At 44.3% G+C, this 23650-nt stretch overlaps 2 protein-coding genes across 3 annotated transcripts in view; one reads left to right on the forward strand and one right to left on the reverse strand.

Moving 5' to 3' along the window:
- Positions 1-18763, forward strand: part of arhgap21b (Rho GTPase activating protein 21b) — a 37940-nt gene extending 19177 nt beyond the window's left edge. Inside the window, exons 8-24 of one of the 2 annotated variants that reach the window (XM_071925111.2) lie at positions 1923-3492; positions 7036-7182; positions 8227-8329; positions 8459-8504; positions 8929-9054; positions 9153-9452; positions 10471-10535; positions 10704-10849; positions 10960-11102; positions 11576-11734; positions 11847-11925; positions 12065-12138; positions 12254-12343; positions 12532-12699; positions 12957-13062; positions 15445-15476; positions 15612-18763. In XM_071925111.2, the coding sequence (XP_071781212.2) occupies positions 1923-3492; positions 7036-7182; positions 8227-8329; positions 8459-8504; positions 8929-9054; positions 9153-9452; positions 10471-10535; positions 10704-10849; positions 10960-11102; positions 11576-11734; positions 11847-11925; positions 12065-12138; positions 12254-12343; positions 12532-12699; positions 12957-13062; positions 15445-15476; positions 15612-17204 (4947 nt within the window). In that variant the 3' untranslated portion in view covers positions 17205-18763. The remainder of the gene's footprint in view (positions 1-1922; positions 3493-7035; positions 7183-8226; positions 8330-8458; positions 8505-8928; positions 9055-9152; positions 9453-10470; positions 10536-10703; positions 10850-10959; positions 11103-11575; positions 11735-11846; positions 11926-12064; positions 12139-12253; positions 12344-12531; positions 12700-12956; positions 13063-15444; positions 15477-15611) is intronic. The other variant, XM_071925112.2, reaches the window with a different exon arrangement.
- Positions 18764-20338: 1575 nt separating this feature from the next.
- The window catches only part of LOC139931544 (A-type potassium channel modulatory protein DPP6-like), a 54056-nt gene continuing 50744 nt past the window's right edge, over positions 20339-23650 (reverse strand). Inside the window, exons 17-26 of the mRNA XM_078287659.1 lie at positions 22711-22758; positions 22446-22544; positions 22247-22316; positions 21690-21884; positions 21522-21576; positions 21251-21353; positions 21077-21135; positions 20800-20872; positions 20612-20685; positions 20339-20485 (exon numbers count right to left, since the gene is read on the reverse strand). Of these exons, the coding sequence (XP_078143785.1) occupies positions 20339-20485; positions 20612-20685; positions 20800-20872; positions 21077-21135; positions 21251-21353; positions 21522-21576; positions 21690-21884; positions 22247-22316; positions 22446-22544; positions 22711-22758 (923 nt within the window). The remainder of the gene's footprint in view (positions 20486-20611; positions 20686-20799; positions 20873-21076; positions 21136-21250; positions 21354-21521; positions 21577-21689; positions 21885-22246; positions 22317-22445; positions 22545-22710; positions 22759-23650) is intronic.

The following is a 23650-nucleotide window of genomic DNA, read 5'->3' on the forward strand; positions in this document are numbered from 1 at the left end:
TTATGCTCCTGCCACCTCACCCAGGACTGACTGGCACAAGCAGGTGGTACCGCTAACGTGGCAACCCCTACCACATCTCTCTGCTTCTTCTTCGCCATCCCTCTGTACTGCTGCTGCAGCTCCGGTATATTTTTAGCATGCCGAGCCCAGGCACCGCTGTGCCTGTTTCACTTTCTCTCCTCTTTCAATCTGTTCTCTTTTTTACAATGTGTGTGTTTTGTTCTGCTGGCCTTTTCCCTCTCTTCTACCCTTTCTCCCCTGGTGTCTTGACGCTCTCGTTTTCACATTCTGTAACGGCAGCCTTTTTCTCGGGAAACCTCTAATCTGGTAAGCAAGCGGCAGGCTTGGTAGCCACTTCATCTTGACATGTTGTGCTTGCTGTCTCATTTTGCATCTGTCATGCATGTTGCCATTGTCTTTTTATAGGATGTAGTCTGCTGGTTTTACATCAGGGCTTTGCTATCTAGTGGTGTCAAACCAGTGTTGATTCTTTAATCCAGCTCTGTGCTAGGGATTCTAATATGTAGCCTATGGCGATGGCTGATGCACTGTGCCCGCAGTACCTGTTTGATTAGGCACTAGAGCTGGCATCCAGCTGGCATCTCAGTGGAGCCTCGCCCCTTTTTCATCCTCCATGCCAGATGTCATTAGTGTGATAAAGGCCAGTGACCTCTGAACTCTTCAGTACACTCATGCTTACAAAGGGAGGGACAGAGGCTGGCACTGATTGCTGTGGCACACACAGCTTTATGTAAGATTGTAATTTGACACCAGGTAGCACGGTCAAAGTCCACTTACCTTGACTTGTCTCTTTTTATGTTGCCTGTAAGGTGCAAGCAAAGCAGGATGTTGAGCCTTACCAGCCCATAGTTTTGATACTGTAAGAATCTCTATTTTATATTTATTTAAAGGGTGTATAGTACTATCTGTAGTAAAATAGTATAGACTGCTAAACCTTGGAGGATAATCACGGAGGTTAAATATAGCACAGTCGCTATGAGGGATGGGCGACCTCCTGTCTGTCTGTCAGTCTGTCAATCTAAGGTGGGTAAACGGAGACATTGGCTACCTGTCCACATTTATATCCAGCCAGTCATGCATTTATTTTATGACAACCTGTGTGTGTTCAGCATGTCAAATGTTAGCCAAGACATGGGCTACATCGTGTCCACCTTTATGTACAGTCTTGCAACCATGTTATCGTAATGTTTGTGTGGTAATTGTCTCAAATGTTAGCCAGTTGATTGCATTATTTAACCGATGTATTGACGGTTACCTGATCTTGGCTGATATATTCAAAGGCCAAGTATTTGGTCCAGGAATGAACACTGTGTCATATTTGTTTTTCCTATGGTGTTTGTAGTAGTGGTAGGTGTGCAGTTGTCCGTTCTGTCCATAAAGGAATGTTTTCTCTTAATATTGAAAATCACAGTTTTGAGATAACAGCATAATGTTTTTTTGTTCTTTTTTTTTTAAAATGTTTTATTTTGAATATCAATATCATTGATATTGATTATTGATTGATATTGATTCAGTATAATTTTGGACAAACACCCCATTTAAAAACCTTGTTTGAAGTGCCTTCATGCAACTCTGACAGAGAGGAATATTTTCTCCTTCAGTTGATATAGTACGCAGTCTTCTGTCAGGGTGCACAGTGTTCTGTCATGGCACAGTGAACATTTCCATGAGAACTCTAAATAAGGAGCAGATGAACACCACTGACACTCCTGAACTGCTAACGCCTCCACTCACTCATACTGAAACATGCACTGCCCACACACATGCACACAGTAGCATTTGTAATCTCAGGCTTGACTTCCCTGCAAGCATCTAGTAGCACACTGTTGAATATTACACACACTTGCAAATGCAACTTGTACTATGCCTAATGTAGCACTGCTTTCTCACTCTGTCCCTAGGCCTACTCCCAGGATGCCTACCTCCGTGGTCACAGCTCCTACAGTGGAAACGCCTGTCACATTCCTAATCCACCCCCTATATGCTACCCCAGAGTAGACTGTAAGCCTGCGGGCATGGCCCAGGCGACAGACACTTCCTCCCCAGCAGGGCAGGTCTGCCGGGGGCCAGCGGCACCTCCTGACCTCGGGTACCGCAAGGAGATCACCGTGCCCCCATCCCTGCATCCCCAGTCATACCCGAAAAGCCAGACGGCAGTGTGCATGCGCAACGACAGTGTGAGGACTGTGGTGGTTCCCCCTGATACAGCCCATATGGGGCGCATGGGCCCAGCGCATAGAATAGATTACATGGACCCTGTCTTTGTCAGGGGGAGGCCCGGGTCAGTAGCCCAATATCCTGTCCCACGGAAGGCTGATGTCTACCCCGCTGGTCCAGGGATGGTACCTTATGGAGCTCCGACACCTCACTACCCAGGCAACCATCAAAACATTGACTGGCGCACCTACCAAACCTATCGGGAGTACATTGACAACAAAGGAATCCATTCCCATGGTAGCCGGACTATCCAGGAGAGGCTGGACAGCCTGCGAGCTTCCAGTCAGAACGCCTTCAGCACCACCCACCACATTCCCCGGGGAGGCTGGGGCTCTAAGGGGATCCGACGCAGGAGCACCTCCCACGACCGCTCCTACCACGGACCTCCACCCCACTTTCAGGTCGCCCCACGCAGCGCATCACAGGACCGCATGAGTGGGTCGGAGAGGATGGGCCATGCCAGGAACTGGCCCCCCCGCAGCGTGTCTCAAGACGGCTTTACGCACAAAGCCCGGGCACGCTCCACAGACTATGTTGACCCTGCAGAGCTGGTACGACCCACAGACAGGAGAGGAGGGTACGGGAGGGCAGACCAAGGTACTAGGCCCAGCAGACAGTCTATCCCTAGACAGGCCATTCTCTACAGGCCTTCTGCTGCATACGGCAGCAGCATGAGGGGGATAGCTAACCCTGCTCTCTACACTAAAGGACCAGAGTCTCTCCAGTCCCGCTCCTCACCCCTGCTCTCAGACAGACCCTCTCATTTGGGGAAGAGCATGAGTGCTGAACCTTCCCTTGCTGACCAAAGAGCTGTAGTCAAAGGTAACCATTCAGGCCACACTACCCAACAAGGCCAGAACAGAGGGCGGGCTGAAACCATGCAGCTTGCTGAGGCAGCATTGGTTGGGCACAGGTCCTCTTCCTGCTCCGCCCCCCAACAGAGACCCAAGAGGCCTGGTATCCTCAAACCCCCCCAGCTAGAACCTCAGAGCCAGGTGAATGGACGGAGCCCTACAGAGGCCGGGGTAATTCTGAGGGAGAAGCCTCCCTCTGGGAAGAACCCCAGCCCCCTGCGGCACCCCTCCTACATCCTGGCTGTGAATGACGACGGACCAGATTCCACGGCGGATGTGGCAGCATGCTGGCTTCCCAATGATGCACGTCGGGAGATGCACATGCGCCGCCTTGGGGAACAACGTCAGACCTCCTGCTCCAGCAACCTGGATGAGTCTCTGGACTCCATTCCATTCATTGGTAAGAGAACAGTCAGTAGTAAACCCTGCCGTCCTGGGTTGTCATGACAACCGCTGCAGGCAGTACTAACATGAGGCAGACTGGCAGAGCTGATAGCCAGTTAACAGGCCTCCACTGTAGATGGCGATAGAAATCGGTTCAGACCAGACGGGGCGGGGAAAATTGCTAACCATAGAGCCTATAGATTAACAGACCACTCTGGTTTATATTTTTCATCTGAAATGCATCTTGATTTAGCATGTGTTATGAGTATATATACAATGCTGGGTGGATGTTTACAAGTAAATCAATCTTCCTGGGTAGATGTTATTAATTAGCTTTGGTGGTAATCAGAGAAGGTTTTTTTGGATGTTGGTTTTATCTGGGGTGGAGTGAGGGATAGCTTAAACCTCTTGGAATGGAATATGATGCCATCTCTCCTTTACACATTTATTTTCTTGGTTCTGTTTTCAGCATGCACTGGCCAGTAGTCCCATAATGCATCTGCTGGAGATTAAATAGTTGTCCTCTTCAAAAGAACTGTTTAGCCGTGCACACATTGACATTTTGCAATGTTGTGAAAACTTTTTTAGATCCCAAAAATAGTCTAATCCATATGTTTTGACAGATTACAAAAATTATACTTTTAGCCCCTTTGGACCAGGTTTTTGTAGTGGCACAAAAAACAGTGGTAACTCTGGTGGGTTTGAATTATATAGCCAAGACTTTAGTACATTCAGCCCCATTATAGGGAATCTGTTGTTGTTTTTTTTTTGTTTTTTTCAATTCAGTAGTGAGGAAATATTCATAATTAATAGCAACTCTCAGCTTGTGAGTTTGTTTGTGTGCCTTGTTGAGAACATTGCTATAGTTCCATTGCCAAAGGCAACACTGAACAATCAGATAAGGGGCTTACTTTGGTTTTGGCACCTTTTGAATGTGTAGTCATTGAGAAGTTTCAAAAACATTATATTAGCATTTTCAAAATGACCACTTATATACCACTTATATATACAAGTGAAATATACAAGTGTGTATGAAGCCTTAGTGTCACCTCCTTCACAGTCAGAGTGTAAATTGATTAAATATTTATTGCTGGTGTGTGTACTATTTATTTTGGGTACCACCGAATGTTCAGTAATGATTTTGTTAGAATGTGACAGTCATTCACTGTCATGGTTTCAGTTGTATAGTTTTGTTTATTAGGCTGTATGGCTATAGGCTGTGTCTATAAGTGGTTCTTCTTTGTGATTAAGCCGGATTACCAGTAAAATGGTCAGTCTCTGAGGCTAATTGTGAGATAATTTAGACAGATTTACTTATAAATGGATAGACTGAAGTCAACATTTTGTTTAAGATTCAAAGCTCAGTAAAGTGGCCTATCTCTGATGGCTGATCTACTTACTCTTTTTGGAAGGACATAAAGGAACATTTTGTACTCTGCAGGTAGACTGTATGGAGGAACTAGGTCACAGGCAGCGACAGCACTGGAGAGTTTTAGTTTGGCCCATGGGAGAGAAGTTAGTTTCAGAGTTAAATTTGGGTCTGTTTTGAAGTAGCTGCAACCCTCCTTCATGTTGTGGGGTGTAACATGCCAACTACCTAATCTAGCATATGTCGCACACTAGATTTCACTTGAAATTTGTTTCTCGTTCACACATATCAAAGGGAAATATTCAGAGACCTGCTTGCCTTTATTAAAGGTTTAGACCTGTATATTTATATATTTACTGTATAGGATATGGTTCCACATGTTTCCAATTCACCAGCCTTTTTTTGTTGGCCAGTGGTTTGTTTTAGTAGGAGGCCTGTGCCGGTCATGAGGCTGGATGTATGTATTCAGTTTTGGGCCAGTGCGGGTGTGTGCAAACTTGTGGATGATGTAAGCTGAAGCCTGTCAGAATTCATCTGATCAGTTGTTAAACATTTTGAAGTTCTGCTTAATGCAGTTTTTTATACTAGGCATTTGGCCCTCTCTCTAAACAGTGCTCAATTCCAAGGACTTGATTTCTGGGAATAAGTGACAATTTCCAGTTAAAGTGATCTCCTGTCACAGTAAATTTAAAAGCCCCTACACTTCCCATGTCCTGGTGTGTCAGGTGGCCTTACCAATGCCTGTCGTGGTCCATGCAACTTTGGTTGGTGAGGAGGCCTGGCAGGCCAGGTGCAGACAAAGCCGGCAGTGACAGTGATGATGCGGCAACACCACCATTCTGGGCTTGGTGCCCAGGCCCAGGAGAACAGAGCCTTGATTGACCGGGCTTCTGGGCCCCCATCAATGACCCGTTTGAAAGGCCACTGGTCTTGGCCCTCGTCATGTGAGGTCAGCCTGCGTTCCCATGGCCCGAATGGCAGTGCAGAATGGTCAGTGTTTTTTAGCCGAGACTACAGACAGGTCGCATTCTTTTCTCTTCAGATGGTGATAGCTGGTACTTTCAAACTATTTTGCCGTGTAGCTGGAATATGGCCTTTGCTTGCTGTATGGAATTAACTTCTAAGAGCTCAGAAGATCTGACCTCATGGCTACACCATCTCATTTCAAATGCTCTGCAAGATTGTTAAATCTATGTTCAGTGAACGTATTTTGTATTGTGTATTTGTCGGAACCTCTTTCAGAAGCTTTATGTGAGAGTAGTTACATCCTTGGGAGTAATATCAGAAGTTGTACAGACAGCGAGAATGGACATGCCTGGTGTAGTTGAACCTGGGACAAGAGAGTGAGCCTGTCTTGGCCTCTTCACCATGCTTCTGGTGGGCAGGTTGGGCCTGGGGCAGAACCCCTTGGTCTGGCTAGACCAGGTTGCCTGGTGTAAGGCCTGCCAGGAGTGTGAACGTCGGTACCTGCAGCTGGAGGAACCTGGTATGTTCCATTCCTTTGATGTGTTTATGCCTCATATGCAGTGCACTGTTTACATTTGGCGTTTTGTGCCATTTGGGCGTTGTTATAGTCAATGTGCTTTGATGTGTGCAACATAAACTAGAAGGGGTTTAGTGATCATCTGGTACTTTGGAGAGTAAATAAAGATGAAATACTTTGAAGTTGTTACTGTTGAATGATGATGGGTGGAATCTGAATAGGGTAGCCTAGTAGGCCTTCATTGGGAAACACTCACACCCTTTTTCCTTTGCCCCGTTTGAAAGTTGGGCACAGGCTGGAACTAGGGCACTTGCCTTTAAATTTAGCTCCAAAAGCCCCTCGGCTGCAGAGAGCAGCTTTGTACTCTGAGCGGTTTCAGGCTTGGAGTGCCAAGAGTGGGCGGTACTCAAGAGTTAAGAACTTCCTCCTCTCTCAAAAACATGTCAAAAGATGATCCATTCTCTTTGTCAACTGTGAAGAGCCATAGAAGGACTGTTTTCTTATTTTTCCTCAATGCTACAGCTGACAGTAACCCAAATTGTTGATATGCAAATAAAGTTGTAACAAAATTCAATAAGTTCTAGCACAACAGGCCTAGTATTTTCATTGTTGTAATCAGATGTAGAATATGGTGATATATCGATAATGTGACAAAAGCTGCATAGCCTCTCTCTGTGCACAAACTAAATGTGTTGTTGTGATTGCAGATGAGCCAGCCAGCCCCAGCGTTGACCGCGAGGCCACTCCTATTCCAGCCTCCGCTGTGATATCTGTTGCTCCATCCATAACTACAGTTCCTCCCAGTCCAGCCTCCCCATGCCCTCCCATTCGTCGTCAGCTGTCACATGACCAAGGTAAGCGGTACTGTTGGGTGACGGGGGTGTCTCATCCCAGTGTGGTGCAGAAACAGTCCAGTAGATCCTTGCTTATCAGGAATCCCTCCGGAAAGGAAACTGTACAAACAAGTGAAATATTTGGTTGACTGAAACACAATCGCAAACTTATCTCAAATTATCAAATGTGCATGCATAGACTGATTTCTATTGAAATGGCTTAAATTGCATTTATCAATAAAGAAACTAAAAAATGTAACAAAATATGCAGTCTTGTTTGGTAGACCAGGTAGTTCCAAAGTCTGTAGTCATGATTAATACTGATCATTCCTGTGTTGATTGACCCAAAATGTGGCCTGGGAGTCTATACTGGTTCTTGAGGGTCTCCCAGAGTCCTTCAGCAAAGTAGGGAATATTATATTTCGCTATGGTTTCATCTGAAGATAGGACAGTTGGGGAATGTCCTAGGAATGACTGTTCTGAGGCTTCACTTTCCACACTGCTATCTCCCCAGCTGCTGAATGCTGTTCAGTTCTTTACCAAACCATATCCAACAGCAAAATCTTCTCAGATTAATATCTTATCAAATAGGGGTCTGTCACATAATGTGTGTGTAATGTGCACGATTTTCACTTTTATTTTAAATTTGTACTCAGGAAAATGAAACGGTATAAAACAGAAAATAAATGTAATGGCATTCTAATTTTAAAAATTAACTAATAAAGGATTACAAAACTTGAACAATACTAAACGTTAAAGTAGTTGCCACAAAAAAATTAACGTCAGAGGACGTATATTGACCTGTTTTCCTTTTTTAAATACTGGCATTAAGGGACTCCCACCTTCACATGCTCAATTAGTGCAGCTGAATCACCGCACAAAAGTGCATGGTGTCATTACTGAAATATCCCATTTTCGCTGGTCTACTTAATACTTGTTAAGCCCAGAGTTGAAGACCCAAGCCACCTCTGGGAGCGCCATCCCTGACCCTCATTATCCTTCAGTCCATGACTTGCATTATGATTTATAAACCTTTCATACTGTGTCTGTTTTTCACTCTTTAAGAGTCACTCAGAAATGCTTTGCTGGAGTCTGAGAACGCCACCAAAGCAGAGCGGTCCAAATCCTACGACGAGGGTCTGGACAACTACCGGGAGGAGGGGAGAGGGTGAGTGCATGCCAAGATCAGTTCATTGCCCTCATTTGTATTCATCAGGTCATGGATCTGTCTGACCTCATCTCTCGTCTTAATATCTGCCCTTTTCTTCCCCCGCCCCTTCTTCCTCCTTGTCATCAGGCGGTCTTCCAGTAAGCACATGCCCGGTCTGAGGGGCCTCAGAAAGGTGAGTAACTACAAAGTGTTCATAACATGCTGGATTTACTGTTATTGAACACAGAGGGAACACTTTTTCTTTGTTTAGATTTACATTTTTAAGGAACTAGACCGCATGAAATGAGCCACAGTCCTATTTTGTGACAACATGGAACTTACCACTTAATGCAGTTAGTTGCTTTGAAACACCCTACATGTGGTTTTATAATCCTGTTGACATGGTGTGTTATATGGTTTCCATGTGTTTCTTTGCTCTGTTTGATTTCACCACCCATAATGAACTGACCTGTTCACATGATTTTGCGGTGTTAGGCAGACAGGCTTTGATGCTCTCTTAGTATAAGTTCAGTGGCTTCCTTAGGATGCGTTTTTACTCTTATGAACATATAGCTTATCCTGCTGTCAATAATTGTTTCATGTATTCACATTTGCAGGCTCTGGACGGACATAGATCTTCTGATGATTCTGGATCTAGAAGGGATTCCTCTTCAGATATCTTCGCTGATTCTTCCAAAGAAGGCTGGCTCACCTTTCGACAGCTTAGCACGGATAAAAATAAGGTATGCCCATACACCCATGCTTTCACTTAATGGTCATAAATATCACTCAAATGTTTTGAGTTCAATGTGTAAACCTCTTTCATCCTGTATTTCTGTAGCGTGTTGGTGGAGGAATGCGATCATGGAAGCAGATGTACGCTGTTTTACGAGGCCCCTCCCTCACCCTCTTCAAAGACAAGAAGGATGGGGTGTCCCATGCCTCCTTGCAGTCTGACGAGGACCCCCAGCCAATCAGTGTCAAGGCCTGTCTGATTGACATCTCCTACAGCGACACAAAACGCAAGAATGTGCTGCGGCTAACCACATCAGACTGCGAGTACTTGTTCCAGGCAGAAGGGAGGGATGACATGCTGTCCTGGATCAGAGTCATTCAGGAGAACAGCAACCTGGATGAGGAGGTGCGTTCTAGCAAGACTCATGTACCATACTTGGCCACGTGGCCTAGCCAAAGCATCCCTCTCACTCTTTATGATCACTACCAGGTGTTGGATTAGGACTAAACCCGCCCCCAGGGTTGGGAATGTCTTGAAAATGTATGGGAAATTAATTTGATAATTTACAGGTCTTGATAAGTTTGGGAATTACACAAAAAGTTTGGGGAAGTACACAAAAATACTGCTGTTCATTTAATGTGGGTGTAGATCCACTGTCATTTAACATATTGTGATATTTGTTGCAGTGAAGAATAATCTTAAGTTATAGAGTGATTGCCAAGCCACTGTCGGTATATATCATATTTACCATTGAACAAAACTTTCAAATTCAGTCAAGAAATTAAGGGAGAGAAATAGAGTGGAATGTTGAAATGGAGTTTTCCCAGTTGCTATGGTGTTTTTCTTCCGATTTAACTTTGTGTGTCCTTTTTAACATTTGATTTTCTCATGTTTAGAGTTTTTGGCTAAATAAACATTACAAAGTAGTGGCTTGTCTTCTCTGGGCATAATAGTAAAGTTAGTATTGTTTTATGTCCTCCCTGTGGCTTCAGAAGACAGCTGGCCCAGGAAATGAGTTAACAGTGGCATCGTTTGTTCAGCTGCCTGTCTGCAATTTGCCTTCAGGTTTTTGTCTGTGGTCTGAATCCCAAAGAGAGAGCCTCACAATTCAAACTAACTGCTGACTTCCTCAATGCCACATAATATAGGTTTCAGAGAATTAGATGTGCAAATTTTGTTTGTCCTCATTGACTTATCAGTTATATCAGATGATATTTGATGAATTTAAACATATCAGAAATAAATCTCTTAAGGGTATTGTTATATAACATTCAACAGCACCTCCCAAAAGAAGGAACAGTTTTTTCCAAAATGTTTTATACTGTCCTACCTTTGTTTCTACTTTGCAAATGCATGGAAATTACATTTGAACATATATATATATATGTATATAAAATGATGGATTTATCATTTGTTGTTTCAGAATGCTGCTGTAACAAGCCAGGATTTGATCAGTAGAAAGATCAAAGAATACAACACCATGATGAGGTATGCAGCACTTGACATTGCCCCCTGTGGCTCAACTACAGTACTGCAGCACTATATCTTACCCATTTAAATTGTATGTCAATTTAATCTAGTTATTTGTGTATTTATTTAATCATTTATTTATTTGTTTGTTTGTTTGTTTGTTTTTTTACTTTTTGTCTGGTCCAGTGCGCCCAGCAGCAGGTCTGAACCTTCCCCCAAAACCTCCCGCCAGTCTCTCAGTATCAAGCAAGCCTTCCTGGGAGGTAAAGCAGAGAGCAAGATATATAGCCCGCATTCACCCAAAACGGGAGATGAGCGTAGGGCCCTGAAAGGTGAGGGCACTGGTAGAATTGTTAGAAATGTGGAACTATCTCAATTTGTGTGGTTTGGAGAGCGTGTCAGAGCTCAGACGACTGTTTTGCGTGTGTGTGTGCCATATCAGATGACTCCAGCCCGCCACGGGACAGAGCTGCTTGGAAAAGAAGCATTCCAGGAATCATGAGGAAGCCCTTTGAGAAGAAGCCTCCTGCTGGGGTCACATTCGGGGTGCGGCTGGACGACTGTCCACCTGCACAGACCAATAGGGTAAGGCTGAATGTCTGTCTGTTAGGGATGGGACAATATACCGAAATTCAATATATCACAGTACAAAAATACGTATCATGGGGCATCTAGCAAGCCAGTGCCATTGCTAGAAAGATTTGTGGCTCAGAAATAAACATAATTCTGCACAGTCAGACTTTGTTGTCATTGAACTTTTATTTATTACATCGTATCGTGGTTGTATTGAATCGTTAACCCCACATCGTGTATCGAATCGTATCGTGAGATAAGCATATCGTCCCATCCCTACTGTCTGTGTTTGAGAGAAGATGTTGTGTATTTTGGCATTTAGGTTATGAGAATGTTGCTTGAATGTGTGTGTGTGTGTGTGTGTGTGTGAACATCTGTCAGTGCTCATTCAAACTGTATTCAGGTTTGTGTGAAATTGTCATATTTGACATGATCAGCTGTGGTTTCTCATTTTCACTAATGCTTTCCTGATGTGTGTTGTGCAGTTTGTTCCTCTGATCGTGGAGGTGTGCTGTAAGGTGGTGGAGGAGAGAGGTCTGGAGTACACGGGGATCTACAGGGTTCCAGGGAACAACGCCGCCATCTCCAACATGCAGGAGGAGCTTAACAGCAAAGGGATGAATGACATCGACATCCAGGAAGACGTGAGTGACACACACACACTGGTCATCCACTCAGCAGTGTCACAGTAATTGCTTTGTAGTCAGAGCACTGTTTTAACATAATGTTGTCTTACTCTCTTGTATGTCACTGCAGAAATGGCGGGACCTCAATGTCATCAGTAGTTTACTGAAATCCTTTTTCCGGAAGCTTCCAGAACCTCTTTTTACAAATGGTGAGACCTTGTGAATTCACTGAAAATGATGACAAAGAAGGCCACCTACCCAAGCTTTGGGTAGCTTTGGGTATTCTGTGTGGTTTTATTTGTCTTGAGTACTTGTGACTAATAATTTCCTCTGTCCTCTGTTCAACAGAAAAGTATGCAGATTTCATCGAAGCCAACAGAACAGAAGACTCGGTGGAGAGATTAAAGGAGCTCAAGAGACTGGTGAGTGAAATCTGATATTGGGTGCAGAATGTTTCTCAAACCTTAAAGATATTTGTTTAGCAGTAATTGCGGTATATCAAGAACCCTAAAATTCTGTCACTTCTTGTTTTTGCAGATCCTTGAATTGCCTGATCATCACTATGAAACTCTGAAATTCCTTTCTGCTCACCTTAAGAGGGTTTCTGAAAACTGTGAAAAGAACAAGGTATGACAGTTGAGTGAGAGTTAACAGGATCTGTTGGTGTTAATGTCATTAGATAACTCCCTCACCGCTCCTATCCTCTCTCTGTCCCTGTCTGCTGGGTCTCAGATCCCATGCTCAGCATGTCAATCCAGTGTCCCCTTGGGGGTTTATTTAAGTCAATCTAATTTAGCTTAACCTTATCTGCTCAGATGGAGCCTCGAAACCTGGCCATCGTGTTTGGTCCGACCCTGGTCCGAACCTCTGAGGACAACATGACCAACATGGTCAACCACATGCCGGACCAGTGCAAGATAGTTGAGAACCTCATCCAGCAGTACGACTGGTTCTTCACCGAGGAGGGTGATGAGGACCCTGTCGTATGTGGCAATTCACTTTTTTTCCCTATTTTTCTTCATCATTCTGTTTTTCTCCCAAGCATAAACAAACCCAAACTTGAGCTTCTTATTTAATGCACATGCTAATACAAATGTGGGATTTTTTTCTGGTTGACAAGTGAATTTGAGATTGCATCCTCGTTTCCTTATCTTCTCCCCTGTACTCTTCTCTCTCCCTCTTCTCTCTCCTCTTTTCTTGTCCTACCTGACCGTGTTGTTCTCTCCACCTGTCGCTCCAGACTACAGTTGAGCAGGAAAGCACAGTGCAGTCTCAGCCTGTGCCCAACATCGACCACCTGCTTTCCAACATTGGACGGACCGCATCCTCGCCAGGTGAAGTCTCAGGTAACTCACAGGAGTTCTCTCTCAGGAGCAGCACTCCTGCATTACCACAGCTAATATATTACCATAGCAGTGATATTAGCCTAGACAAGACAATAAATCTCAATGAAATAGACATAGCATGGAAGAAGAATTTTAGATTAAGTTAAAAATTTGTTGTTGTTAAAGTTAAAGACAAAGGACATCATGTTTGTTTTCCATGATCAGTTTCAAATGCTTTGGGGCTAAGCAAGTCTACCAAATATTATTTGTGCTTCTGTTAAAGCAAGCTTTTTCAATAATTTTTCAATGAATACATTTTGGGCCTTGGCCATTGGAAAATTGCTGAAAAATACTTTGCAATATGTCAAGCTTTTTTTTTTTTTTTTTTTTTTTTTTTGATAAAGGTCTGTTTTGTTTTGTGTTGATCTTTTTTTGCCCAAAGACACAAAATTGTCCTCAAGTTATTTTTTCTGTTCACTTCTTTGCTTTGTAATCTTTATTTTCCCTTGCTCAAGTCATTTTTTCCCTGTGCTTTACCTATGTTGAGATGACGACTCCTTTTCTTTCAGTTCTTTTCTTCCCCTCCTCCTCGTCTCACATAAACCCGGCATGTTCTTTCCCAAAGAAAAACTAACAAACAAAAAGAAAACAGTGGAAGTTTTAACCCTTCTGACCTCTGCCCTTCTGTGTGTAGTGTGTTGTTTTTCTCCCTTGTCCCTGTCCAGCACTCACACATTACCCAATCTTGACACAGGCCAAGTGGGCGGCGTCTATCACTCGGTGATGTCACTGATGGACTCTGTTTTGTCAGTGATGGACAGCTGGGACTGTAGGAAGAAGGACGAGTGTTGTGCCCAGTGTAGCTGCCTAGTCTGCAGAAACCCGCAGCTCTTGTAAATTGGGGGCGAAAGGAGGAAAAAAAGATAAAAAAGAAAGAAAGAGAAGTCGATGTTTGTCATTTTTCCTGTGGTGTGCACGTCTCATATTTAAACGAATACCCTAAACTGAGGGGATACAGAGCGATGCTGCTGTACTTTCTCTGAAAGCCCTTCTGCTGTCTCTTGTTGTCTCTTAAGCTGATCGCAAGGACAAGTAGCATGGTACGGTCAACCTCAGGTTCTCTCCCGGTCATGTGGCATAATCTGTCATGGTGTCTGAGGGGGGGGGTCGTAGTGGCGGGACTGAGCTGGCTGTTCTCCAGTACACATGCGTTTACACACACGCACAAAAAAAACACACACACACAAACACACAACCACATGCCAGACCGATTAGTATTTAGTGGATTAGTGCAGAAGAAGCACATGCGCAGCCAAATAGCTCAACACTGGAGGGGGCTCTAAGCATATAGATTCCCTAAAGCATTTGTTGCCATTAGCAGCTACAGGTAGTCTGTCTGTTTTAGCTGCCTCCTTTTGTGTCCATTTGTTTGATTTGGTGTTTGTCGCGTCCTAGTATCAAAATCTCCGTCTCCATTCAGCATTAAAACATCATAGCGTCAACCACAGCCAAACACTGCCACTTACCTCCTCCCCTCCCACTGTTACACAACACCTCACATCAGTCATTCACATGTCAGTCACCCTGCCTCCCTATCGAAACCCTGCACTTTACACTGACGTACACACATTTTGAAACTAAATTAGATCATACAGTCTACTCATCCTTTTTAGCTGCAGTATGTGTGTGTTATCTCCTTTTGGACGTTGAGATAGGGAAGTTTTGTGAAGTCTTTGCTTTGCCTTTTCTGTTTGTACGTATTTTCGGTTGATTTTTGATGTAGAGGAGATTTAGTTATAACAGGCTACATGTTAAAGAGCACCACAGCTGTACTCCTACAGCTTGGAGTAACACCATTACACTATGGCTTGCCTGCACCAGTGGCATTGACCACCACACACACTCAGCCGATCTGTTCAGCTCAGGCCCCTTAAGTCTGTTAGTTAGAGGAAACTCATCACCCCCTCTCCTATGTGATGTCTTTGAGTTGGGAAAGAATGCCTATAGCTGGTTGGTGGCTATGTGTGATGCTCTGTGACTGGCGTGTTTGTCCGTGATGTGCCGTCGATCCATTGATACATGAGCATGAGCCGCTTTGTGTCTTGGTTTACTGCCGGGTTTCACTTCCTCTCCTCTCATCTCTGGCCTCGTCTGCCGCTTCTCTCCACTTCTACGTACACTGCCTACTGTGTTTACTCCTCTTGTCTCTCTCTATGAGCTGAAAATGTGTCAACTGCTTTCATTCAGCTGCTCTCATACTCGCCATGTCTGTCAGTTTCACTCTAAACAAACTTTCCATCTGCCTTTTCTCTATCCTTTTCTCCTTCTCTTAATTGATGACTGTTTTCAGCAAGTAACTGAGGTAGTAGACTATTATTAATGACCCTCTTCTCTTTCATACAGATTCAGCATGTAGTGACTCCTCCAAATCAAAGGTAACTCTCCTCTTATTCAATTCTTGTTTCATTTTGTTTCACATAAATCCTTCTCTCCTCTCTGTCTGACTGTTTTTTGGTCTTGCATTTGTGTGTGTATGCTCAATGTATAATACTGTTTTGATTCTGTATCAGCAGGGCTTGTGGGGGTCTGGGAAGGACCAGTGTAGCAAAGAGATGCTGCGCTCCTCCTTTTTCGTCAGCCGCAAGCGTAAGAAGCCCAAGGACAAGGCTCATCCCAGCAGCTCGGATGACGACCTGGACGCTGTGTTCCCAAAGAAGGAGCTCCCGGAGGAGAGCCAGCAGCAGCCTCCCTGGTCCCCAGACAGCCAGACCGAGGAGGAGAGGGAGACAGACGAAACCAATGAGAAAGAGAAGCATAGGAACAGCTCCGAGGAACAGCTTGACAAAACCAATGGCAAAGAGTCTCTCTCTAGCAGCCTGTCGCAGTCCTCTCCCTCCCTGCCTCCCAAACACACTTCCCCCACCCTCCACACTGCCTCCCCTTATGCCTCGCCCTCCCACTCCCCAAGCCTCAATTACCGCATGCCAATGGCACACCAGTCCTCTCTGTCCGACCAACCCTCCAACTACGATGATACAGTGTCGGACCTCGGCACGATGAACAGCACCAGCTCTCAGGCTTCAGTGCCCAGAGTAAGGCATGGCAGGACGATGGCTCTGGGACCAGAAGCCGGCCCCAGTGGGCTGGGAGCAGAGGTTTGCTCCATCACTTCCGACTACTCCACCACATCCTCCATGACTTTCCTGACTGGAGCTGAGCTGAGCACGCTCAGTCCGGAAGTGCAATCTGTGGCTGAAAGCAGGGGTGGAGACGATGCAGATGACGAGCGGAGTGAGCTCATCAGTGAAGGAAGGCCGATGGAGACGGACAGTGAGAGTGACCTGTCGGTGTTTGTTGTAGGGAAAGACGCAGGAGCAGTGGAGCAGTGCTGCCAGCCAGAACTGCAGGAGGCTCTCCGACCCCTCCCCTCCCACAGACTCATTGAATGTGACACCCTCTCCAGAAAGAAAGCTGCGCGACAGAAGACAGACAGCGAGTCCTCACTGGATGGAGCGCGCAGTGACAAAGATTCCAATAGGCTGTCGCGTGCATTGGGGTCGGTCAAGGGCCGTTCCACCGGTAGCCTCAGCTCCTCATCCCGCAGCGAGTCGGAGAAGGCAGAGCCCGCGTGGAGGCTGAAGATCACAGACCGACTGAAGTTCCGTCTGCGGACGTCGGTGGATGACATGTTCGGCGTGGGCACCCAGAGGAGCCGGTCCCCAGAGGGCCGTAGTAAGAAGAAGAATATCCGGCGCAGACACACTATGGGCGGTCAGAGGGACTTTGCTGAGCTGTCTGTTCTGGGAGACTGGCAGCAGCAGGGCGGCATTGGCTCGCGGACAGAGCTGTCAGCTGTGGACCGGCTGAAGCCCAAGTGCAGCTCTCAGGACTTCTCCATTGGGGACTGGATCGCCCGTGAGCGCCACCGCACCAGCAACCCCGAGGTCAGCCTGGACTTCTCTGAACACCAGGGGGCGCTGTGCAGCGCAGACCGCCAGAACCTCGGGGCGTCTTCCTCTTCGGAGCTCCTCCCACAACGTCCAGCTGAGCTGTTGAACGGGGACGTCCCCCAGAGTAAAAACCTGAGCCTTTCGGCCACCGCTCACCCACATAAACTCTCCGGTGCCCAGGTGGTCCACTCGCGCTTCTATCAGTACCTGTGAGACGTGTTGGAAGTGTGAGAGTGTGTATGTGTTTGGGTTCTCTGTCTGTGAGATGTGTACTTATTTGGGAGTCTGTCAGTAAGATGTCTGTCCTAGATGTGACCAATGTTAGTGAATGAGCATGTTGTACAGAAACTGTTAGCTGATGTCTGGAGTGTGTCTGTGAACAGTGTGTGTGCTTGTGAAATGAGGATTACTGCACACAGGGATTGTTGATCTCGCTCACGTGTAAGGCATGGAACAAAACTTCATTTTTACATTTTCTTTCTTTCTTTTTTTTTTAAATGACAAATGACTTTGGGATGGCTTAGCAGGAGCAAATCCTCACTGCTAATTCAAATCCCTGTTATGCTGAAGATTGAGAGGACCTATTGCTCATGGTACAATGAGCCAGTGAAGTATGTGCAAGAAAGTGTGAACAATGACACTCAAGTTAAGACTGTGTAAAGGTTAGCTAAGTGGCTTTAAGGATAAACTGACTTGTAGAATGAATAGGAAGTAGTAAAAAAAAAGGACAGATTTTTAGTATTGCAGAGGAACTATTTTTGTGTAAAGAAAGTTGCGATGTTTAAAGTCAGTGAGTCTTTCAGTAACCAAATGAAGAATGTACAGACATGCTTGCTGTAATACTGACTAAAAGCTTTAGTTGCTTGTGTTTCATTCTAAAGTGTACATATCCCTATTTTTCTCTGTACTTGAATTGTGTTTTTGGTACAGCCTGTGTTTGGACTGCCTACAAACTCTGTGCTGTCAAGGGGCCTTTCCTAAGGTACATTGTGACAAGGAGACACTGGACTTATGCAAATGGAAATACTGTTTTTATTCATCCCTTTTTAAGTGGTATAAAGAGCAGTGAACAACATCCCTCTGATGCAACATGTTATGCTGTGTATTAGTTGATGTGCTCGTGGTTTCATGCATCTGTCAGTGACGGGCGAAGATTGCAAAAAAAAAAAAAAAAAAGAAAGCTAAAGAGGAAGAAGAATATGACTAATCAAATCAGAAATCATTTTTCTTCGCAATAGGAAGTGCCTCACAATGAAATGTAAGGGTGCCATATCGTCTTTGTTGAGATACATGAAGATGTTACTGTGAATGACATTTTTATTATTGTTGACTCACACAGTCATTCTACAGGTTTATCTAACAAATGCCGAGCTTCCATTCCTTAGGCATTCCACTCTGGTCTTAACATGTTTTATACTTTTGTTTTTTTTTGTTTTTTTCCTTTTTCATTTTGGATTTTAACAGAACTTGAATTTTAAATATTCCTTGTAAAATAAGTAACTTAAATGTGTATATAATTGCCATGTTTTAGCTGCTTTTCTTTTTCATTTCCATCAGATTGCGGGGTTAAGTACAGTATTGTGAGATGTCGCTCATGGGGCCTGCGTGGGTGTTGTGGGCAGTTGGTAGGTACTAGTTCTCTATGGAGAGGTCCCTGCATGTGAAAACACTTCATTGAGCTGGACCATTTGTACCAATGCTGTGTGCCCTCCGAGAGAGAAGGGGCCACACACACTCCTAAAACACTGGAAATAAATCTTGTCAATGGCAAAGGTTCATGTTTGTTTTTTTACTTGCATTGTACCAAAGCATCTATATAGTGTTGCAAACATCACAGGAATAACCTGAGAGTTAAAATGCTTTGTCTCGTTGCTCAATGGCACTGTAATGCTTGTACTGTACACAAGAGGGCACACTGGCTTTAATAAAATGGATATAATGATTTGGAGTAAGAGGTTGAGGTAGTGGACATAGGTTTGAACACTGATATGTTGGAAAATATGATAAATAAAGCAAGCAAAACCTCTTGGGATACATTTCAAAATGCTTTATGTACAAGTTGCACAGACAACATAAAGACTTAAACAATGTAAGATTTATACATTTTGTACATCAGCTGACTAGAAACCTTCACTGACAATACTAACATAACTGACATGGGGACAGTCAAGCCATTTAACACACAATTCAAATAAACAAATTCACAAAATAATTAAACAAAATTCAACATAGTTAACTCACCAATATGCCAGTTTGGAAAGAAATTCTCAAGAGTCTTGATAGCAACCAAAATATTCTTTAGGTTTTTCTTCATCGGTACAATGTCATCCTTCAAGCACACACACAAGCTCATATTCAATTTTCATTCCAAATTTTCTGAGATAAAATGTGTCATAACTTCGTGTTTGGAAAATTTCCTCATGAATAACTGACTGGCTATCCACTGAGAATGTGAGGAAAATCAAATCATGATCTGGCTTTGACTCATCAAAGAAATGCACAGCTCATGTAAGTCCTGTCCATGTTTACTCATTTTCAGCGTCACGTGGGTCGCTAACATGAATATTTTACCCACAGTAAGGCACAGTGACTAAAAGAACATCAAGAGTTCAATTCCAAAATGTGAGGAGAGAAAATAATATTTCATAATGTTTTTTTATTTTATATTTTTTTCCTTTCTTTTTTTTTTTGGAACAACACAAGTCAACATTGTGCCCTCATTTTGGAAGGCAACTAAGGATTGATGTAGCCATACATCCATTCATAGCCACAGTACTACTGTAAGACATACTGAACATCGGAGGAATTCAGAGAAACGAGTAGCGGTAATCATAATCATGGACACAATAATCAGAAGGTTGGTTGGTAAGTTATCAGAAACTGGCAGCCTCTCAAAACTTCACTCTAAACATAATGAACTGGATGACAATCTTCACAGGGGATATTTTGTGCTGCAAAGCGCTCTATCAATGTGCGTAGTTGGGAATGGAGATGCATTCCTTCAATGAACATTGTGTTGATCCTCTGTTCGTCCACCAGAGGGAGTAGCAGAGGTGGCTCCTTCAACACCAAGTTCATTTAGTCCCAATAGCGGAGAAAGATATGACTCGTTCACATCTGAGATTTATTTACTGTCAGCAATGTGACAAAAGAGCCGTTCCGACTGGTCCCCTTGTCAGCCAGCGGGTGAGGAGAGGGATGTAGGGTGAGGCCCTTTGCACATGCAGGTACTGCACTCCGGAGTAGAGCTGAAATCATATACGGCAGCAGGTGGGTGATGGGTCGAGAAAGATCTGTTGCATATTGTGCTGTAAGTAGCTGGCTGGGGGCTGCTGAGAAGAGCGGGTTTAACCGTCGTCCTCCTCCTCCTCCTGCTGCTCTTCTATCAGTATATCCGGCACCCGGAAACACTCCTCGAAGAAGTTGACCAGGGATTGGCTCAGGTGCTGCTGTGTCCCGTCGCTGTGTAGGAAGTGTCCCTCGTCTGGGTAGATCTACAGACACATGGATTTATCACCTCTTATGAAATGAGACGCTTCATAATATTGTAATACCAATAAACATCACAGTTATAGGTATAATTTTCAGATCCACCAGTGATCTTGGCAGCCGAAGCTCACCTGTAGAGTATAATTGGCCTTCTCGCCGATTAAATGATTGATAAATTTGGCTGTGTGCTGGAAGTGAACCTTTTCTGTAGTGGGAGAGAAGACACCGTTGGAGAGGTACATTAAATTACAGCAGTTGAAGTTAGTATTTCACCCACTGCAGTGCTGAGAAATGATGAATCAGACATTATGGATGTTACCGTCAGCAGTTGGGTGAATTATCAAGTACTGCTTATCCGGAAGCTGGCCCGCTCTGTGTGCTAAATTTGCCGTCTGAAGAGAAAGAGAAAGAGCAAGACCAGCTGTTCAACAAAAACCCTCTTAATGAGTGCTTCTTTTTCCATTGGGGAGGGATATTTTAACTAACTTTTCCTCTAAAATCTATAGCTAACAAAGAGGAGTGACCCCCTCAACCCCACCCCTTCACATAAAATCAAACCCATTCATTGAGTAAATACAGCAAAGTGTTGAACATACCTGATATACTCGAGAGTCTGTCTTTGGTGAGCCGAGGTATCGTTCCGAAAACGCAGAGGCTGAGAAGAGAGAGAAAAATGAGGGTTGGACTTCCTTAGACACTGTCCGGAGAGCATGGAGTCTTTAACACATCCACCGATGAACAATATCAAACTGAAGACAAAAAAGTTATACCGTATAGCTCAAAATCTGTGATGGGGGAGACTGCCGTTCCACATTTAAGTTCGATAAACTCCTCAGAGCTCAGAAGCATGGTGGCTAAATATCCTCCATAGACCTAAAGAAAGGTATGTATCACAGCAAGAAGGAGGGATACAGGAAAACATGAAGGAGTCTAATCAATTACACTTTGTGACTACAATTTCCACATAAGACAGTTTCTATATCTCCATGAAGGCAGTTGACAAAAGAAAAATAACAACACATCTCAATTCATCCTCCTTACCTTCCCATATACTCCCATTCGATTCTTATCAATGTAAGGCTCTTTGGATATGAGTCTGTAATGAAAGAAAGAACATAAAGCTTATAGTGTTTTTGCGGTCTGCAAAACTATTCGTGCCTCAGCTATCGTCACATTTCCCCGTTATCCTGTGCAGCGCTGAAGTCTGACCTGAGCGCCTCCAGCTGGTCCCTCTCCTCCAGCTTCCCCAGCTTCCTCCGGACCCGGTGGAGCAGGTTGGTGCCCTGGAAGCCGCTGCCGTGGCCGTCGAAGCGGATGACGATGGTGCTGAAGCTGCTGACCAGCACCGTGGCCCAGTCCACCTGGAACTGCTCCGTCACCATCTGTCCGCCCGGCGTGCCGTCCCTGAAGGAAACACAGAGCGAACCACGGCCATGTTAGTCAGTACAACAAATGACTAATTTAGCAAAGTTGAGTATTGCATTGACATGTTCTTAACAGCAACACACACGCATTTTATTTTCAATTTAACTGTGTTGGGACAAATGAAGAGTTTCATTCGAAAATGAGATATTCACCATTAGAAAAAATGGTGCCTGCTCTTACAAAATGATTGCTGGCATGAAAGAAAAGCACATTGTGGGTTACATTTGAGGACAGAATCATCTGTGTTTTTGAAATATTGACAGATGAATTCCAGGTAACAGAAAATTAAAAAAGAAATAGAGCTTTCTGCAATGAAACCATTCAAATGTTTCCATACTTACACTAGCAGCAGCAAGGGGTAATGGGCTGTATCTACGAATCCAGCTGGCTTCAGAATCTGCATTGTCAGAGCTACAACAGATAGCATTGGGTTAATGATACATGAATTTTTAATACAAAATGGTTGGTTATAATGTCATCAAGATGGCGTGTGTGTATGTATGGTAAACATGCTAGTTTTACATGAACGTGGATACATACTGTAGTCGTCTATGGTGATGGTCTCATATTCCACTTTGGGCATCTGCATGTTGTGGTACGTGTTGTTCACCCGCTCATTTGTCTCCACGTCAAACACCTCTGCAGTTGAAGAGAGAAAACAGGTTTCCTGATGCAAAATCAACCTTTCTATGAATCCATCTTTCTACTCATGTTCCGTGAATTCAGTCCTGCTTATTGTACACAGTAAGGTAGAAGGACAACACTGGATTTAGTGTATAATATTGTTTGCTGTCATGACACTCACTCTGTTTGTCCTTGGTGCTATACACAGCCACACTGGGTACATCTGGGCCTACACAGAGCAATGCAGGGAAAAGGAGGTAAATAGGGGTAATAGGACAATAATAAATGATAATATAGCAATGCAGTGATAAAACTTTTCAAAGAAAGGCCTCCAATATACCAGTAAACAAGACACTGAAAGCTCCTGCTGACGTCATGACCCTTCTCCCGTAAATAAACCTGCAACCGAATCATCTCTCTCTGTCCTCTCTTCAACGGAGTTCAGAAATAGCCCTCTCAGCCAGCACTGTAGCTAATAATCCACTTCCGTCCCATGGGAAGCAGATGAATGCCGGCTTATTATTCCACGATGGAGCTACTCTCCAAAGATCCAATTAATGAAGAAAGCCAGTGGCCGTTTCCCTCTCTGGAGCGCGGCCTCTAAACAAATCAACTCCCATGGCAACTGTGCTGCAGTGCCCCGGTGTTACGAGCCACAAGGGCACAATAACGATGATGGACTGTCTCAGAGGAAACACAAAGATACACGTCTAGTAAACAACAACACAACGCACGCACCTACTCCCCTTTCCTATATGCCAAATGCTGAATGCAGAGGAAGGTTATAAAAATCGCCATGGGACTCTCTGCCAGCTGCTCAGCAGGAGTACACACTTGGCTGTTGGCATGTGGTCAGACAAGACCTTTATTGCTATGGCTGATTAGAGGGAGCCAACAGTGGTTTGAGGTTAACTGCTACTGTCCAATTCGATATAAGCTCTCCCCCTGACATGGAGCACTAATTCAATTACACCTTCTGACTGAACACCGCTCTCTGCCCCTAAAAATATAATCTAAGACTCTCATCCTCGGACTACTGGAATCTAAAACTACTGACATACTGTATGTGCTGCACACAGACAGACAGCGGGCGGTTTTTGAGAGAGATATTAAGAGTCTTG

Source organism: Centroberyx gerrardi, chromosome 13 (genome assembly GCF_048128805.1).
Source record: "Centroberyx gerrardi isolate f3 chromosome 13, fCenGer3.hap1.cur.20231027, whole genome shotgun sequence".
NCBI classification, from domain to species: Eukaryota; Metazoa; Chordata; class Actinopteri; order Beryciformes; family Berycidae; genus Centroberyx; species Centroberyx gerrardi.